This window comes from Ochotona curzoniae, unplaced genomic scaffold, assembly GCF_017591425.1.
Source record: "Ochotona curzoniae isolate NIBS_2020 unplaced genomic scaffold, NIBS_Ocur_1.0 contig_4064, whole genome shotgun sequence".
Lineage (NCBI taxonomy): Eukaryota > Metazoa > Chordata > Mammalia > Lagomorpha > Ochotonidae > Ochotona > Ochotona curzoniae.
Genome location: NW_024466107.1, coordinates 10,413,151 through 10,433,296, shown reverse-complemented (window position 1 = coordinate 10,433,296; position 20,146 = coordinate 10,413,151). Strand labels below are relative to the sequence as shown.

At 48.2% G+C, this 20,146-nt stretch overlaps 1 protein-coding gene across 3 annotated transcripts in view; it reads right to left on the bottom strand.

The window, feature by feature from the left end:
* Positions 1–20,146, bottom strand: part of PHACTR1 (phosphatase and actin regulator 1) — a 517,458-nt gene that overhangs the window by 249,093 nt on the left and 248,219 nt on the right. Inside the window, exon 1 of one of the 3 annotated variants that reach the window (XM_040984147.1) lies at positions 14,162–14,743. The exons of the other annotated variants lie outside the window; for them this stretch is intronic. Within the exon in view, the coding sequence (XP_040840081.1) occupies positions 14,162–14,417 (256 nt within the window). The 5' untranslated portion in view covers positions 14,418–14,743. Of the gene's footprint in view, positions 1–14,161; positions 14,744–20,146 lie in introns of those variants that run through there. 3 annotated transcript variants of the gene reach the window in all.

Genomic DNA, 20,146 nt, shown 5'->3' with positions numbered 1-20,146 from the left:
CCTACTAAATGACACGTCATCTAACTTAAGTTGAGAACAGCTCTGAGACTCTTTGGAAAGTGCTAGAACTCTAAGGCACCAGGGTCAGGTCAGGGCAGGGCCGCCAATGCCTCTGCTTTATCCACTGGGTTCTTTAAAGATGCTAGAAAAGCTTATCCTTTCCCAAAGAAGAACTGCTCTTCTGTGAGATGCTTCTGGTCTTTGCTTATATTTCTTGACAACAACGATTCCTTTTTATGTATGTTTCCCTGTTTGCCTTCTGGAAAACCTAGAAACATTTAGCAAGGCTGCTGAAGTTCACCCACAGTTACCAGATATTCTAAATTTCATCTGTGGTGACAGAGTGCATCTCAAAAACCCAAGGCAAGGGTGGGAGGCCTTCAGAGCTCTCCCGTCCACTCCCAGGCCAGAGGCTACCTACCGCCTGATGCAATAGTTAGGCAAATCTCTCCTTTTGTACTGAGTTCTACCTCGGGTGGCAGTTTCCTGGCCACAGGCTGCTTGACGGCCCATGAATAATTCATATTACGGCTAGAACTGCAGCTTAGGAAAAGCAACAGGGCTCTGAGCAGGAAAACACTCCACTGTGCACACATTGGGAAGGGCGGGGGGAGGAGTACCACAGCTCCTGCTTTGTCTGAGTCTTCAGCAGACTGGGGAAGGGACTTGCTGCCATTCAGTCACGGAGGGCATCTGCTGAGTGAGCGTGGAGCCACTCTCCCACAGCTCCCGCTGCCAGGAGCTGCTTCCCACGCGGAAGACACTCCACTCATCACACCAGCGACAGCTTCCAAACAGAGAAATCAATGGTAGCCACAGATCAGCCGTCCAAGCCCGTATCAACCCGACAACCATCGGCCTATCTGCATACTGTAAGGCTCTCAAGGAAAAACCTAATTCTGGGTCCTCTCCAGCATATGGATGGCAGCTGATTTCAGCCTACAAATGCTGGTGCCAGCTCCTACCCAGGGCAGGGCACCTTCACAATCGGGGGCCCTTGCTACAATGCATTCCACCAATAATTGAGCCCACTGGTCCTGTTATTCATTCCTTTCCTTTTGATTCCCATGGCCGGAAATCCATTCGGGTCTGCCTTCTCCTTTTTTGCTCGCTCCCCTCTCTTTCCACTCAACAATGTGGAGCAGGGTTCCCGTCTGGATCTGGCTGCAGGAAAAGGAGCCTGTGCCTCATTAAGAATGGCTGTTGTACTTGAAATAACACCAGAACAGGGCAGGGAGGGGAGGGGGGGGAGGAGGGGATGGTGAGGGAGGCACAATGTCACAGCCCTCACTTTTTTTTTTTTCAATTCCCCCAAGAACCACCACTTGGGGACATGGCTTGTTTAGAAGATAATTATTTGATTTTGTAATTACTTTCGTGGGTTGCAAAATAATTACTGTAGAGGCAAACCTCCCAGCGCCAAAATAGCAGGGCTGATTGTTCTAAAGTTCACGCCGAAACAATAACAGTCAAGATGGTTAGTGCTTAGGTGGGGATGAGAAAAACCAGTACCCTTTGTGCAATGTGCCAGCCTCAAGCCCGCAAAAGGTCAGCATGGGAGTGCAGAGGTAAAAGACAATGCCGCACATCGACTGGGGATGAATTCTTTCATTTTAGGTCAATTATCATTTTGTACCTGTCCCTCTGAGTACACGAAGGACATATCAGACTTTTCAAACAACCAAAGCTGCAATCCAGGTGACTGATACAACTATCAAGTGGGTATTAGATATCAGGACTATTTCCAATTCCAACATCAGATATGATGCTAAGAACGTTCTTGTTAATTACAAGATTTTGAATGGTGCCAGGGGTCCACAAAAGTTTCTCTGTAAAAGAGTATATGTCTCAGTTCTTGCGGGTCTCTCCTATGACAATTTGGCTCTGAGGTTGCAGCCCATGGGCTGCCACTGATACCAGGAAACAACCACGCCAGCATTCCAGTAAAGCTGCAGGCGTGAATACTGACCCAGGAATTTGACAAAGTCCGTGGAAATGTGGGTTATGGAAAAAGCAGGCATACACATGCCGACACTTTTCCACCAAAACGAATATTCTTTGGCTCCATTTTTTTTCACAAACTTTTTGAAGTACACCCAGAGGTATACTGTGTCATGAAACAGTCTTCTTTTGATTGCTTTCTCTTTAACCATTCCAAATTGTAAGAACATATTCCACCTCCGAACAGGAGGGAGGACTCATGGCCAATCATCCCCCAGCCCCTGATTCGGACCAGTTTTTGGCACTTGGGTAGAAGACAAGCCAACTCATTTTACAGAGCTAAGCAACTCCGGGCAGAGGTGCCTCCAAGAGCGGGCAGAGGACAGCCATGGTCCTCAGGTCTCGTAATTCTTGCCAAACACCTTCTGGGTCACATAACTTCTACTTTGCATTTTATAATGGATTGACAGTTGGCTTGGAAGTTCATTTTTGCCCAACTTTTCCCCAAACAAATTATTATTATTATTATTATTTACATTTAATCGTAAGCAATTGAACTTCACTGGCTAAAAAATCTAGTTCCTTCTTGGAAGTCCAGTGACGTACAACTCTTAGAGGCAGCTGGACTTGGAGCCGGGGCTCTGGCCCAGCTGCAGTATCAGCAGGTGACAGAAGCACACAGGAGCCTCTCTGAATCTCTGAGCCCTCTTCTTCAAGGCAGTCACAATTGTCATTCGGGCCTTAGGAGCTCATCCTAATGCTTGCAATGAAATGAGAGCTGGGAAGTATACAATGAAAGCATATTCATGTAAAGCGTCTAGATTTTCTAAATTTACTAGATCTCGTAAATGAACTCAATTCACTGTTTTCTTGACCATCAACTGAGGACACTCTCGCATGGCCTCTTGGTCCTCTAGAGTGGCTGTCGTCCTGAGCACAGACAGTAGTTGGAAAGGAGGAAGAGGAACTGGCTTTCTGTATGCTTGTTGCGTGCAAGAAAGTAAAATCATATGTCACCTTAGAGCCTGGTGGTAGCTCTTCAAGCGACGAGACGTAGAATTACCATAGTATCCACGATGTGTATTCCTAGCACATACCCTAGACAAACGAACTGCATGTCCACACGCTAGCTTGCACACGGGAGTGTTCATAGTGGCACATTCCGGGCAGTCCGAATAGAAACTCAAGTACTCCTCAATCAGTGGCTGGATAAAACGTGCAACGTCCACACAGTGGAACATGGCTCAAGCATGGAAAGAAATGAAGTTCTGACTCACGCTGCAGGATTAACGGGCCTTGGACACATGCGAAGTTAAACAAGCCAGAGACAAAGCACTATGCGGTGTGTGATTCCATTTATATGAAATGCACAGAATGGGCAAATCAACGGAAACAGGCCTGCTTGTGATTGCTTGGAACTGAAGTGGAGGGTAGAGAGAAAATAAAGCCACTGAACAGACAGGGTCGGCCAACAGGGCTTCTTTAGAAATGGAAATGTCCTTACATGGACTCTGTGATGGAAGTGCAATTCTTGAAGGATTTATTTATTTACTATTTAGAGGGCAGATTTACGGAGAAAAGGAGACACACAAAGAGAAAGATCTTCCATCCACTGGTCCACTCTCCAAGTGGCTGCAATGGCTGGAGGTGAGCTGATCTGAAGCCAGGAGCCAGGAGCTTCTCCGGGGTCTCCCACACGGGTGCAGGATCCCAAAGCTTTGGACCCTCCTCTACTGCTTTTCCAGGCCACAAGCAGGGAGCTGGGTGGAAAATGGGGCAGCCGGGACACAAACTGGCACCCATATGGGACCTTGCTGGTTGCAAGGTAAGGATTTAGCTACTAAGCTACTTTGCCAGGCCCAGATGCACAATTCTGAATAAATACACACTAAAAGCTACTGGGTTACACACTATAAATCAAAGAACCTTTCGGTGTATGCTCTGGTTCAGAGGTGTTTTGACCCCCCAGTGGGTTCCCATGCTGAAAACTTGGTCTTCAGTGTGCTGCTGTTAGGGAATGGTATAGAATATTTTAAGAAGTGGGGCTCTGGGTCAGGTCACTAAATTACTGGGACACTGCCCTTAGAGGAGGTTAAGGATGCTCCTGTGATCCTGGCTAGTTCTTGACATATACTACTGGAATAAGGGTGAGCCTGACCCTGCCCAATGGGATCCTGCCTCATCATGGGATCTCCTCCCCTCGCACCTCCTCCCTGCATCATGAAGCCTTCTGGCATGAGGTCCCCACCACAGCCTGGCTGATGCTGGCACCATGTCCTTGAACAGCAGAACTGGGAGCCAAGTAAGTTTCATTTCTTTGAAAAATACCAGTCTCAGGCATTTGGGGAATTGGAAATGGACTTACAGAATACGCAAATGATCTCTCAATAATTCTGCTAAAAGATGTCCTAGGCGATCTCCTATCCCCCCCGAGGTAACATATCCCAATTGCTCAGCGTGGGAGTCCTGGTCTTTCCAATTTGGCCTTTACCATCTCCCCAGATTTCTTTCTTATCACTGCCCAGCTGCCATTCTCCACCCTAGTCATATCAAACCACTTTAATAAATGGGTACACATTAATCAGCTAGACCATTAATGAACAAATCAACACATATAATTCATGTACTATACACATCCTGTTAATATCCATGCACTTTGCAGGCACTGGAGCTGCAGTAGTGATGAGTAGTGAATAAAAGGCCCTGACCATTCAGAGTCCACACTTGAAGATCCCACAGGGTCATCTTTCTCTGCATTTGTCACCAGTCATCGCTGCCAGGCCAGTCTTTCACAGTCAGTCACCTAACGCAAGGTAGCTCCAGCACCACATTCCCCCCAGGTGACCCAGCCATCCTCTCCCACAGGGAGGACACAGGCTCCCTTACCAAGTCCCCAGGGCATCCTGAGCCAACCTCTGTCACAACAAAGTCCCGCTCTGGGCTGGGTGCTTCTTGGAAAGATGGGCCCACTTTTTCTCTACCTGGACAACAAGTTCCTGGCCATAGAGATGAAGTAACTCTCATAACCACCATCACATGATTTCTCTCAGGAGGTCTACTGCTAACATTTCAGCCGATCTTGAAACCTGAATGATGTATTTCTTTTTTTCCAACGCAACAACTGGACTCTGCAATAGTTTCCAATCTTCTTACTTACTATATTGCAACATTTACCTCCTATAATTTCCTTTTCTCTGTTATAGCCTCTTCCCTTGCCCTTAGCTAGCTGGCTTTCACCAGGCTCCCACTGAGGTCCTTGCTTTTATCTAGCAGGTGCACCTGGCCCAGGTGACATTACTGAGGGTGACTTCACAGACTTGACGTGACCTCTGCCCTTTAACCTCCCAGAAATGTCTCAAAAATTCTTGTGATGTATTAGAAAACTACAGAAATGGATATTTGGGACCAGCAAATACGTACCGATCCATTCAACAAAGTTTGGTGTTCTTGTATATATTTTATCAATTTTTTTCAATTTGATCTTGCGTCCTTTAAACAGATGAATCTAATTTAAGCCATATTTTCACAAATATTTCTAGCATTTCTTTCCCTGAACTAAGTGTGTAGAGATGTCTGTTAAATGTCAAAAAGATATTAGGGTTGGGCCCGGCACAGTGGCCTAGCGGCTAAAAGTCCTCGCCTTGAACGCACCGGGATCCCATATGGGCGCCGGTTCTAATCCCTGCAGCTCCGCTTCCCATCCAGCTCCCTGCTTGTGACCTGGGAAAGCAGTCGAGGACGGCCCAAAGCCTTGGGATCCTGCACCCATGTGGGATACCCAGAAGAAGTTCCTGGATCCTGGCTTTGGATTGGCATAGCATCGGCCGTTGCGCTCACTTGGGGAGTGAATCATCGGACGGAAGATCTTCCTCTCTATCTCTCCTCCTCTCTGTATATCTGACTTTCCAATAAATAAATTTAAAAAATCTTTTAAAAAAAAAGATCAGAGTAGAAGCAGGAAATGATTAATGCAATTCTCTGAGTACAATGTTATGCGAAAAAGATGAGCTGTTTGAGAACTGAAAATCTACTCACTGCAATCTGAATCTGCAACAGCATCTCAATGTTTCAACATTTACTGGTCAAAGGCACGGGACACCTTCTCTCAAACTACGAGGAGCAGTGGAAGCCCAGGGCTCTGTCTAGGTCCCACCGACAACACCATTATAAACACCCGCTCCTCCATGCTAGGACAGGAGAGAATTTGGGGATCAAATCTAAGGGCTTCGTTATTCTGTCCTGCCTGCTTTTTAGTGGACAATTTTCCTTACTCCTTTCAAAAGCAAGGTAGCTCAACCATGCCACCTCTGCTTGAAAAATCCCTGTGCCATAAGTGGTGCTCAGTGGATGAAAGTGCAATCCCTTGCCCTTGAACTTCCTCTTGATCAGGGCGGAAATTGCCAAGGTCTGTTTCCAACAGAAACCCAACTCATTCTCTCTCTCACATTCACTTTTAGAACATGCACATATTTTAATCTCCACTTATTATTTCCACTGTATTGTTGAATTTAAAAAGCAACTTATTTTCTTGAAAAGCAGAGCAAGAAGGAATAGAGAATAATCTTCCATTCACTGTATTTGGTTCTTTGCCTCAAATGCCAGGGCTGGGAGAGGCTGAAGTCAAAAGCCCAACTTGGCCTTCCACACTGGTAACATGGACCATCTCATGCTGCTCTCAGATGCTTTAGCAGGGAGCAGGATAAGAAGCAGAACATCTGGGACTTGAACTGGTAATCCTTTGAGTTGCTAGCACCACAGGCGGTGGCTTAACTTGCTGTGCCACAAAGCTGGCCTCTGTATGTGAGTCCTTTTACCTACAATGTACTGCTCAGTATTGTTTAAACTTTCAAGCAAAAAGGAAAAAACAAAATCCTTTGATGACATACACAAGGCTAAAGAGGTTTTTCCTCAGTCTCTCCTCTAGTTCTTTTGCCTTATTAGCAATGTATGTTTTAACTGTGAAACATGGAGAAGTGGGTGCTTTCATCTTGGACCAAATCCAAGGGATTTAATTACAGAAGAGGCAAAGCAGTGCAGCCTAGTAGGAGGGAAAACCCAGGGCGAAACTGGACTTGACCGTAACCACACAGACATAGTAATCACAGCTTACATATTTCTCAAGCACTTTCCCCTGCCAGGCACCATGCTAAGTGCTTTGAACCAATTATCTCATTTAATCATCACAACTGCAGGCAGTAAATAATATTGCAATATCCTGAGGCCAGCCAGCCAGCCAGCAAGCAGAGGAGCCTTCATTTGAAAGCAGAGAGGGAGGTTCCAGGACCAAGCTCCTGACCACCAGGGAAACTTACTGCTCCACTCAAGGCCAAGTTCTATTAGAAGCCCTGACACCAAACAGTGGTTTGACCTTGGAGGATCATCTGCCTCAGCTTGATAGCCCCTCAGTACTCACTTGGTAACTCAAGGGCAGCAACCCAAAGAAACTCACAGGCCCTCCCAACAGGACATCTTGCTGAGTGAACCCTACAAACCAGCGTAAGTATTAGGACAAAGTGTCGTCCCCAAAACGCAGGCTGGAATCCAGAGGAAAGTGTGTTCAGTGCTGCTAACCCCTAACTACAACTTGGAAGTGCATCCAGACCGTGGATGGATTACAGAAAGTGTGTGTGAATGCGAGTTGAAATCACATTCAGTGAAATGAGGAAAACCTTAAAATACTGGTAAGCCACATCTGTAAGGCACCAAGCAACAATTACAATCAATATGCCTTGTTGCCAGATCTCCCATTTTATTACTTTCTAAATGTCACTATGAAAAAGATGGAGACTTCAAAATAGCCCTAAAAACTGTTGCAATTGCATCTTTCTATTAATGGTGCTATAGTTCCTAAAATAATTCCTATTAGCAGGCTCAAAGAGAATTCAAATGAGAATGCAAAATGTGCAGGGAATCACATACAGAAATACCCTGGGTTCTCTGATACATTTCTCCCCTAAACTTGATGTTGGAACCATTTTTTAAATTCATCTTTCCTTCCAGCGGAGAGATTGAGACAGAGAAATGAAGAGCGGGTGATCTTCCACCTGCTCGCTCACTCCTCAACGCCCAGGCCCCAGGTCAAAGACAAGCATCAGGAACTGAAGCTGGGTCTTGCCCCTGAGTCTAAGAACCAGCACTGACACCACCCTCCGCTCCCGCCCAGGGTGTGCATTTTCACGAAGCTGGAATGGAAAGCGGAGCAAGGATTGGAAGCCTACACCGGAAGCCACGCCCACCGACACGGGATGCAGCTGTCCCAGGCAGAGACCCGGCCCCTATACTAAACACCTGCTCCTGCTTATAAATTAAATTGCATTGGCCTGTTGACTTCCAATCCAAGTTCTGTGATGATTTAGCTTGGTTTCTTCTAGTTTTACATGTCTCTAACGTATAATCTATTTAAGCTGTAAGCTTATTTCCAATCCATCCTGCTCATCAGACTGTCTTAAAGTAAAATAAAGTAGGGGTAAATTTAAGTTAAAGGTACCAGGAAATTCCAGTGTTCCTGTTCATTTCTGAACCTAATAACCCTGGCTTATTAAGATAGCGCCTGTATACTAGGGTACACAGATAAACATAATTAATAGGTAATTATATCTGTGCAAAAAACTGTAGAAATTCATGCGTATGCAAGGTCTTCAAAAATGTCATCAAAACATATTTTATGGAAGAAAAAAAACAACTAACCATGGGCTTCAGAAACTTTGCACCAAAATAATTTTAAAGATCTATTTTTTTTATTTGAAATGCAGGTTTTACAAAGAGAGGAGAGATAGAGAGAAGGTCTTCCATCTGCCCGCTGCACTCCCCAAGTGGCTGCAACAGCCTGAGCTGATCTGAAGCTGAGAGCCAGGAGCCTCTTCCAGGTCTCTCGGGTGCATGAAGGGGCCCGAGCACTTGGGCCATCCTCTGCTGCTTTCCCAGGCCATAAAACAGGGAAGTGGAGTAGAAATGGAGCAGCCAGACCCAAACCGTTGCCCCTACATGATGCTGGTGCCACGCACAGAGGATAAGCTTGCTGTGCCACTGCACAGGTTCCACCAAAATAACCTTAACTGCATTTTCCACTGGAATTTCAAAAAATATTTATCCATTTATCTGTTCAGTTGATAGGCAGTTACAGAAACAGAGGAACAGAAACAGCTCCTTCTGCTGGTTCACTGCATAAGGCCACAATGGATGAGGTTAGGCCAGCCCAAGCCAGGAGCCTAAACACCCAGTCCTCCGACATGGATGGGAGGAACCCAAGGACTTGCGCCATGTTCCATTGCCTCCCCAGATGCAATGGGCGGAAGCTTGATTGGAATCACAGAGTGGGCCCAGCACAATAGCATAATGGCTACGGTCCTCGCCTTGAACGCCGGGATCCCATATGGGCGCCCATTCTAATCCCGGCAGCTCCACTTCCCATCCAGCTCCCTGCTTGTGGCCTGGGAAAGCAGTTGAGGACGGCTCAAGGCCTTGGGACCCTGCACCCGCGTGGGAGACCAGAAAGAAGTTCCTGGCTCCTGGCTTGGAATGGGCGCAGCACTGGCCGTTCGTTGCGGCCACCTGAATCATCGGATCAAAGATTTTCCTCTCTGTCTCTCCTCCTCTGCCTTTCCAATAAAATAAATAAACCTTTCAAAACAAAACAAAAAAAAGGAATCACAGATTAGCCAGGATTCAAATCTGCACTTGATATATGGATACAGACATCTCCCTTTTAACTTAACTTGCTATCCCAAACAACTGGTTCCTTCTACAAACCTTCAGAAACAACCTCCTTGTACATCACACACAGTAACATGAACACACATCAGAACTCCTGATTCTCAACAGTCAGTGTGGGTGACAAGGACAGATGCCGATAAAACTTTTTAAAAAGTCAGTCGGGGGCCCAGCGCGGTGGCGCAAGTGGTTAAGGTCCTCGCCTTGCATGCCCGGGATCCCATATGGGCGCCGGTTCTAATCCCAGCAGCCCCACTTCCCATCCAGCTCCCTGCCTGTGGCCCGGGAAAGCAGTCGAGGACGGCCCAAAGCCTTGGGACCCTGCACCCGCATGGGAGACCCAGAAGAGGCTCCTGGCTTCAGATCGGCATAGCATCAGCCGTTGCGCTCACTTGGGGAGTGAATCATCGGGCGGAAGATCTTCCTCTCTGTCTCTCCTCTCTGTGTATCTGACTTTGTAATAAAAAAATAATAAAAATAAATCTTTAAAAAATAAAAAAAATAAATAAAAAAGTCAGTTGGGTGACACCCTGGTCAGGGACTTGACTTTTATTCTGCTCTGTGACCTTCAGCACCGAAATGTTACGTAAACTTGTTTCCCCCTGTGAAAATGGCTTGGGTATTGAACCAAAGTAGTAAAGGGAGAACAAAGCCAACTACCATGGCCACTAATGAATGGCTAACTGTATTCTAGAAAAAAAAGACAGGACACAGTACTTAACAGAAGGCCAGAGTGAGTGTTGGAGTATACTGGGTTAAGCTATTCAAGTACTGGTTGCAGTCGGTCACTCTGCATTTCCAACCCAGCTTTCTACAAATGCGCCTTGTAGGCCATGCCTGTTGGCCAAAATTTTGTATGTGTTTTGGTTCCTGCCACCCATATTGGAGACCTGCAGTTCCTAAGCCTGTAGCTTTAGCCCGGCTATTCCCAGATGTTGCAGGCATCTGGGGAGTGAACCATCAGATGGGAGATGTCTCTCTCTCTCTCTCTCTCTCTCTCTCTCTCTCTCTTACTCTCTTCAGTCTCTCCAGCACCCCATACCCTATCATTCTTTCCAAAAAACCTTAATAAAATCACAAAATAGCATTAGCAACGCATCTTTAATTATCAGAGGGCCAGGCACAATAGCCTAGTGCCTAATTCCTTGCCTTGCATCTGCCAGGATCCCGCTGCCAGGTGCCAGTTGACCACCCAGTTGCTTCACTTCCCTTCCAGTTTGTGACCTTGGAAAGCAGTCAAGAACAGCCCAAAGCCTTGGGAGTCCACACCCCAACGGGAGAGACCTGGAAGAAGTTCCTGGCTCCTGGCTTCAGATGGGCTCAGCTCTGACCATTGCGGCTATTTGAGGAGTGAATCAGCACACGGAGGATCATTCTCTCTGTATATCTGACTTTCCAATTAAAAAAAACAATATAAATCTTAAACATTTTTAATGATCAGAAACTATGACTTTTTTTCAAAATGAAAAGATAACCACTAACATGTCATTTCATCTTGTAAATACTTAAAGTTAGATGTTCTTTTATGGAGAAATGCTAAATATCCTCTAAAGCCACCTTTTGACATAAGACAAGGAGGAGACTCAGCAGCCAATACGCACGTAACATTTCCAGTGAGGGCTTTCCCTGCCACTGTGTTGTCCCATGATTGTCACTGCGTGGCTTCCTCGGTGCAGATCAAGGAGCCAGACACACTTAGATCACGCTAGGAGCTACACTAGCAAGTAGGCACAGGCTTGGCAGTGGAGATGCCACGCAGGAGGCCCGCATGCTATTTCGGAGCGCCTGCGCTCTAGTTCTGCTCAGATTCCAACTTCCTGGCAGACAGCACGTCGTGCCTTTTAAAGACGTGGGTCTCAGAATGGGTTTCTGGCCTCTGGCTCTGACCCGGCCCAGCCCTGGTTCGTGCAGATATTTGGGAAGTAAATCAGCAGATGTGAGAGTTTATCTTTCTGCATCTCAAATGATCTAAAAAACTTTATCTTCACTGAATCTGAACAACCTATACCTACAGACCATACATTTCCTTTATACTAACTGGCACTTCCGGTACACAGAAAAATCTGCCTCCGATTGCAGATAGCTTCTAAATAGTCATCTAACAAAACCTCCACTCACAGTAGGTGATTATCAGATGCTAATTCTTGGAAAAAGTGAGATTTATTTGAACTTCCTTTCCTTTTACACTACGTACTGTTTCAACAACAAAAGCAGAGCTATACACTGATGGGATCATATTTCAGGCAGCTTGGCAGGGAGAGCGGTGTTGAACCCAGCCACAAGGAAGCTCTCCAAGTCTCCCCTGCATGCTGTTTTTAACAGCTTCATCAAGCATGCATATTGTGTGGGAATTTTCTCCAAAAGTAAAAGCTTCAACTCTATTATCTGTGCATTAAAAAAAAAGATCTTATTTTTATTGGGAAGGCAAAGTTACAAAGAGGAGAAAAGGCAGTCTTTCGTCTGCTGATCCACTCCCCAAATGACCGCAACAGCCAGAGCTGAGCCTATCCAAAGCCAGGAGCCAGGAGTCTCCTCTGGGTCTTCCCCATGGGTGCAGGGTCCCATGGACCTGAGTCAACTTCCACTGTCTTCCTAGGCCGCGAGCTGGAGCTGGATCGGAAGTGGAGCAGCAGAGTCTAGATCCAGTGCCTGTATGGAACTCCTCAGGACTGGCTGCTTCAGGCTGAAGATTAGCCCACTAAGCCAGGGTGACAGCCCCCGTTCAGCACAGCTTTTAAAGAACCCTTGTATAAGAATCCTTTGAGAGGAAATGCTATTTGATAAACTACGAACATGCTTCCATAAAGAGATCCTTAGAACAGTCCAAAGAATCCGTACGTTTTGCAAAGAAACACATGGAGTTGGTATCCGTGGCTTAGTGCGTTAAGTCGTTGCCTGTGACAATCTCAGGTCATCCGCTTCCGATTCAGCTCCCTGCTAATGCGCCGGAGGAAAGAACAGAAGATGGTCCAAGCGCTTGGACCCCTGCCACCCGTGTGGAAGACCAGGATGGAATTCCAGGTTCCTGACCTTGACCTGGCCCAGGCCCCGCAGGTGCAGTCATCTCTCCCCCCATGGCAACTCCGCCATTCAGATGCATTAATTTTTCTTAAAGAAAAAAGAAAGAGGGAACATACACTGTAGGCAAAAACACCTGGCCGTCTCCATTGAGAGCAGACACCATGGACTGACCACGGTTGAGGTTACTTACACACACTTACACACACACACACACCTTCCACAAGTTTCCTCATCACAGAAGCATTTACACTGGCAAGGTTGTGGAAGCAGCCCGCTGGGGTTGACCTGGTTGGGATGGTCACGAGTTCATGGCATTGGTTTGGGATCAGGATCATTAGGGTGCTCAGCTTATAAGACTCAAAACCAGGTCACTAAGTGTGTGCTTCTCAGAAACCGCTATTCTCCGCCCAGGGCGCCTGGCAGCTTCCTCCTCCAGGGGCCTGCCTCTGTCCCAGCTCTCCTCCTGCACCGGCCCCTGCTACAGCCGCTCCAGCAGTTTAATCAAAGAAAACCATAATGACGTTAGCAGGTCGTCTCGTTTGGAAAAGGCATTAACCCAGGCCACAGCCACCTCGTTCCTCTGCGCTTCTGCTGCCCACCAAGAGGGAGCTTCAGTAAGATTTGTTCTCCCAAAGGGGACAAGGAAAACTGCATGGTTGGTAGGAAAATCTGCGTGCCCAAGCAGGTGTGCGGGTTCAGCCTAGCTGCAGGAGGGCCTGGACTTAAATGCATTCCCGCTGAATCCTGCTACCTAAAACTTTCCCAGGGACCCCAGGGCGTTGGCCGGGGGGATCGGGACCCTGCACCACCACCTGGGCGCACCCATATCTTCCCAGAAGCTTCTGCCCTCCCCGTGCCAGCTGTCCCTGGCTCTCGGCCGCCTCAAGGGCAGCCCAGCACCCCTCCGCTGCACAACGGATTAAGTTGGGGGTCGGGGGAGGGGGAGATGCTTCGGCAAGTCTAGAAGGGGTTGTAGCACGACCCCTCCCCCAGCTCTGACCATCAGGACACCATTCCAAAGAGAATGGCGGCGGACCAGAAATCTGAGCCACATTTTCCTCTAAACAGACCATTTCCGACCAACTCCACAAGTCTCCCTGGCCCTCCCAGAGGCCTTCCCGTTAAGTGCAGCTGGCGACCGAAGCCCCCGAAGCCCCACGTCTGGATCGCACGCAGCCCAGCGAAACCCCGTAACCACCGGGATGGGGCGCAGCTAGGGAGCGCACGAGAAGGAGTCTGCAGGTGTAACAGCTTTTTAAAGCTCATCCCCCCCCCCCCCCTAAAACTCCACCTTCTACAACAAGGCGTCGCCAGCAGCAGCAGAGTTGCTTCTTTAACTCTTTCGAATCCCCCACCCCCGGTGCTTCTGCTGCAAGCCAGGGCTGGCTTTGGGCGGACCGGCAAAAGCGTCACGTTCCGTTCTCGGGCCATAATGACCAACCCGGGGACCGGCAGTGCTACCTCCCCGACGGGGGCCCCCGGCACTCACCGTCCCGGGCGGCCTCCCCCCGACTGCAGTTGCTGCAAATATGTTTGATCTCCTTGCCTAGTTGACAGTGGATCACAAAGGACACGTTGTTGTTGTTGTAGTTGGGAGCGGGCTCCTTCGGGGGCTTCATCCTGAGCCAGTCAAAAGCTCTCTTCGGGGGTTTCTCGACGCTCACGCCGGGCACCGCGCCCTCCCTGCAGCGCCGCGAGCGGAGCGCAAACCTCCCGGGCTTGGCGGCGCACGTGGGTTCCGCCATCCGGAGCCCCGCGGCTCCCGGGGCCTGGCGCCGCTCGGGCCCCAGCGCGCAGCCACCCCGCGCCCCTGCGCCGAGCCCGCATGCCCCCGCCCCGCCCCAGCCGCTCCACGCGAGCTCCTCGGCGGCGGGGCGGGTCCGGGAAGGCGCCCGAGGGTCTTGACCTTGCCGACCCGAATCCCTGAGGCCCAGGGCGGGTGGGCGGAAGGCGCTGTTCTGTCCTACCTGAGCTGCTGCACTCCTACCTCCCCGCCTCAGGGTCTCACGTGTGCATCCTTCTCCTCCTCCTCCGGCAGCCCCACCCTCCGCCGGGGTGTGCAGCCAGCTACCTTCACTCCGGAGCTGCAGGGCAGAACGCCAGCCCCCTCCCCCCTTTTCCAAGCCTCACGCTGCCAAATGAAAGCAAGATGTGCCACACAGGAGGAGGCTGCGCTGGGAGCCCTCGGGCTGGAGGCGCCTCTCCGGGTCAAAACAAACGGCCCTTTTCTAGAGCGCACAACCCACAACCCGACAACCTGTTACAACATCCCTCCTCCTCCCATCCTTGGGCTGAGGGGACCTTAACAAGGGCTCATTAACATCAGCCATTAAAAGAAAAAAAAAAAATGCGTGTTTCCTCCCCCAGACTCCGTAACAACTTGTAACTTTGGGAACCTAGTTAATTTGGCTGAGGCTTCTCCGGGCTTCTTGACATAGTGGCAAAAGCCAATACCAGGATTTTCAAGAAGAGATTCAGCAAGTAAATAAGACCCATCTGTGGCCCCCGTACTAACAGCTACAACGTGATTGAGCCTTCATTTACTCTCTATAGGGTTTTATTTTTTACGTTATGCTCTAACCAGCAGACAGCTCACAGCCCAATGCCTAGTCTCTGCTTATTTGCAAGTCTCACCGCGCCTGTTAGAAAGTAAGACTTACAGAAATTACCCCTCAGGCCTGTTTAGACAAGAGGCTCATTGGAGGCCTACAAGTCCTGAGAGGGCCCAAGCACCTGCAGTTTGAACAAGTTCCCCAGGTGACTTTGCTGTAAAGTAGAAACCAGAGAGAGGTGTGTCCGGCCAGGTGTGCCTGCCTCCCAGCTGTGTTCTTTCCACCATATCTGATCCTCCGGATGAGTTGCAACTCTTTCTTTCCTGGCTAATCAGAATGTGGTTACTTTAAGAACACGCTGTGACCACCAGTGAACTCTCCAGGAACATCTTATTTTACAAGGTCCTGTGACTGGCACATCTGGAAAAAGGCAGGTTATGGCTGCTCTGTCATCCTGCTGGGCAAGTTGTGTATGTGCCGCTCCAGGCACAGGTGGAAGGAACCCCCCGGGGGGGGGGGGGCTTAAGGCAGCACCGCACTACAGTATCATTTTGATCACACCACCTCTGCCACTTGGCCAGTTAGGTTATCATTTGCAAAGTGCCCTGCCCAAGTCAACACGGGGGTTTTATTCTTCACTTTGCATTTTGACACCTTGGGTGTCCTGCTGCTCCCCATTGCCCTGGAAGAAGTCACTGACTGAATTGCCCTGCTGCTGTTGGAGATGCGCTTTCTTTAATTAGACCCTGGCTGGTCTCTCCAGGTGCCCAGTAAGGGTCTTGATTAACCCTCATCCTCCCCTGTGTGACTTCCCAGATCAGCCACAAGTAAATCTCCCTGCACCCACTTGCAATAGATTCATGGCACTGTACCCCCAGCTCATTCGAAGCCTTATCTTAGCTATGACGAAGGCACCATTGCCCAGACAGGTTAGGTGCAGGAGGGTACTTATTGCATTTGCATTATAGGTAAACATTTGGCATTCTTTCATTGTAGTCCTCAGGTCTTCCCCTCTAACCCAAACAACGGTTTAACTTTCTTCTGCAAAGTGAAGGGGAGTTTTGTGTATTTGGGGGTGAAGGGGTAGGTGGATGATGGTCTTTTCTGCAAAGTGTATTTAAAATTGGAAGCCTTATCCTCCTCCTTACTCTGCCCTACAGGTCAGAATAAGAGACACACCTAAACCCCTCCAGCTTTATTAAAACCGCTGGCCCCAGAGCAACCTTTTATTCATTTGCTGAATACTAAACCAGACCTTAGGGCTCTCCTGTGCTTCTGTCTTAATTGGCCAAGTGGCTTGGCGATCTAGCAAGGACAACTCTGACACAGCTGCCAGCGTAGGCTTAAATATCAAAGAAAGCAGCGGGCAAGAGTGGGGACTCTATTGAAGTTAGGTATACAAAAGGCCTTAGCAGAGTTCTCTTTTCTGGGGTTTCAGCTTCCCCACCTGCCTTCCCTGACTCTGCACCTTCTGACTGCATTTTCCCACAGACTCTCCACTTGACACACGTGACTGCTGAGTGTAAATTGATCCAGATGCAAGCGCAGTTCTTCAGTTGCCTCCTCACAGCTCCAGTGCTGAATAGCCAACCGCGGCTCATGGCCATTAGAGTAAGGATGAGGCAGATGACAGAACATTCCATGGCATCCTTGGAAGATCTGGCAACCTGCTGCTCATAGGAGATGTATGTGTTTCCGTGTCTCAGGCTGAAAGCTGGAATAAGTAGCTGAGGTTTCAGAAATGGAGAGATGCTGTCTCCTGGTGTGAGGACAATAGGTTGGCCCTGGCAGTTGAGCAAAGTCCTGGCCCCGGGCTGCATCCAGCAACTTCCTGTACTACTCACCCAGGAAGGCAACAGAGCCCGAGGCCCTGATTACTCCCCCAGAAGAGACTTCTGATAGCAACTGTTACAGTGTCTTTATATGTCTCAATGCCAAGAGCTGGGCTTTAAAAACAAAAATCATTCTATTTCAAAGGCAAGACAGCAAGAGAGACAGACTAGATATCTTCCTTCATCTACTGGTTCACGCTCCCAAATGGCCACAATAGCTGGGGTGGGCCAGGCTGACGTCAGGAGCCTGGAACTCCCAGCCACATCTCCCACCTGGGTGGCAGGAACCCAGGAGTACAGCCATCATTTCTGCCTCCCCAGGGAGCTCATTAGCCGGAAGCTGGAAGGAAAGCAGAAGTGGCCAGTCTCTGTGAGCCTGGGAGAAAATGCAGCACTTGAAGCTCCGCCCCAGACCAGACTAGGGAAGGGATGAGAGCCCCACCTAGGAATCAGCCTCATTATAATCTTCATTATCTACTGGAGTGTGTTAGCTCCAAAGTAAATAACCCATAGGACTTCTGATCTCCTGCAACTTTACATGTAAGGGGAAGGAAGATGCACTGGATGCATGGACATGCAAAAATAACAAAACATGTACAAGTTGGTTACTAGAAATAACCACAGAGAAAGATGCTCTTGGCATTTGGTTGGGAGCCCCAAGCAAAGGGTGTTGTGCAGGAATGGACATGGAAACACAACGAAGGAAGGAGAAATTCTCTAGGGGTAAGAGGGTGACATCTACTGCAGTACTGAGCAAATACAAACTCAGGAGCTTGATGGCAAGTGGTCAAGGGCAGAAACCATTAGCCTGATGGAGCCTGTTACACCCAGCAAGGCAGACATTGAAAACTGGGCTTGCCCAGAGACGTCCCGCAACAACCCCAGACCCTGAAATCCCCTAGGTCCAGATCTAAGAAGCAGTGTGTGATCAACTGTGAACAGACACTTTGTTCAGCTTCTGACTTGCCTATGTGGCTGTGTTTCTAATGCCCCCAGTTACCAGATTGAAAGGAAATGCCCAAGCAGAGGATTTCAGACAGGCTCATAAATCACTTTCACTCTCTGAAGAAGGTCAGAGTAGAGAGACAAAACACTAAATCAGGTGGCAGCAACGCAGCCACTCAGAAATGAATGGGAGGATATTTCAAAAAGTTCACGGACAAACCGCATTTAAGTCTATTTGTGTATCCCCCCCCCCAAAATGGAAATCCATGCATAGTTTGCTTATTTTAAAAAAACATTTACTTTTATTGGAGAGGCAGATCAGATTTACAGAGAGAAGGAGAGACACAGAGAAAGCTCTTCCGTCCACTGGCATATTCCCCCTGTGACCATAATGGCCGTTGTTGGACAGATACAAAGCCAGGAGTCAGGAGCGTTTCCCGGGTCTCCCATATGGGTACAAGTTCCCAAGGTTTTGGGCCTTCCTCCTGTGTTTTCTCTGAGCACAAGCAGGGAGCTGGAGTGGAACTGGCGCAGCAGGGACAGGAACCAGTGCCCATATGCGATCCTGGTGGTTGCAAGGTAAGGATTTAGCCACTGTGCCATCGCTCTGTGAGGCCCGCATGCATAGTTTTTTTTTTTCTTATCATATCTATTCTATTGAGGATATGTTTTTTTGTTTATTTATTTATTTATTTATTTATATCCCCTTCATATGCATGGATTTCAAACTTGAGAGGGGAGAACTATAATACACGTTTCTCTTCATTCCACCATCCTAGAGATGTTTTGAAGCCCTCCTTATACACCTGTCTCTCTGCTACCAAACGTTCCAGTCCTCCCCTAAAATGCCCTACAGCAATCTTCCTGTAGACTACACGTCTAGACTACTCATAACACTGAATACCATGCCAGTGCAACTACTGTAGTCCTGGCTATCCCCCTTCCTCTCCAGGTCTCTATTAAAGCACCTGGAAAAGCAGCAGAGGATGGCCCAAGTGCTTGGGCCCCTGCACCCATCTGCATGACCCATCAAAAGCTTCTGGATCCCCAGTTTAAGACCAGTGCAGTTCTGCCTTTTGTGGCTATTTGTGGAACGAGCCAGTGGATGGGAAAATCTCTCCACATCTCCTCTCTCTGTAACTCTGCCTTTCAAGTAAAATAAACAGAAAAATTACTACACATATTTGTAACAGGTTTTTTAAAACCATTTTTCCTTCCTCGGGATTTTTATTGTTTGCCTTCAATCCTAGCAACCAGTCCATTTCCCTCCACTCTGCACATCCTTTCCTGTTCACCTTCTCTGCGCTGAGTTCCGTGTTTTTCCTGCCCCATCCCAAAGCTATAGTCCTGTTAAATTCCAGCAACGTGTGAACATGACATGTCTGGGATGAAGGGTCTTTGCAGATATAATTACATTAAAGATTTTGAGATAAGATCAGCAACGATTACCCCAGAGCCCTAATATCGAGTGACAATTGTTCTCAGAAATGTACGCAGAGGAGAGACACAGATAGAAGTGTGGAAGACAGTGTGTGGGTGCACCTGGAGAACAGAATGGCACAGACACAGGAACCCCTGGAGTCCTAGCAGCTGGAGCAAGGCAAGGAGCAGCAGGGTCCTCTGGAGGGTCATTCACCTTCAATTAGACTTTCGGTCTGCTGGACTGTGAGCAAATATCTGTTGCTTTGCGGTAATTTGTTATAACACCCCTAGGAAGCTCACATACTCCCCAAACAATATACTATGTAACAACCAAATCTGCTGTCAAGGCTGTGGTGTAGGCAGAGAACATCTGCTTATAGCACCCGCAGCCCATGTCGGAATGCCAGCTTCAGTCCCTGCTGCTCGAATTGCAGTTCAACTCCTGGGAAAGCAGTGGGTGATGACCCAAGTGCTTGAGTTCTTGGCATCCATATGTGAGAGCCGGATGGTGTGCTCCACTGCTGGCTTCAGCATGGCCCAGCTGTTACAGTCAGCTGGGGAACTAGCAGCTGGAAGTTCTCTCACTTTTTCTGTATCTCTCTGTCATTCAGCATTTCAAATAAAATTAGATAATGTATTTTAAAGAACCACATCTAGGTTTTTCTAGGGTTGATCTAAACATCCAATATGCTGATATTAGAATTGTAAATTCATTTATACAAA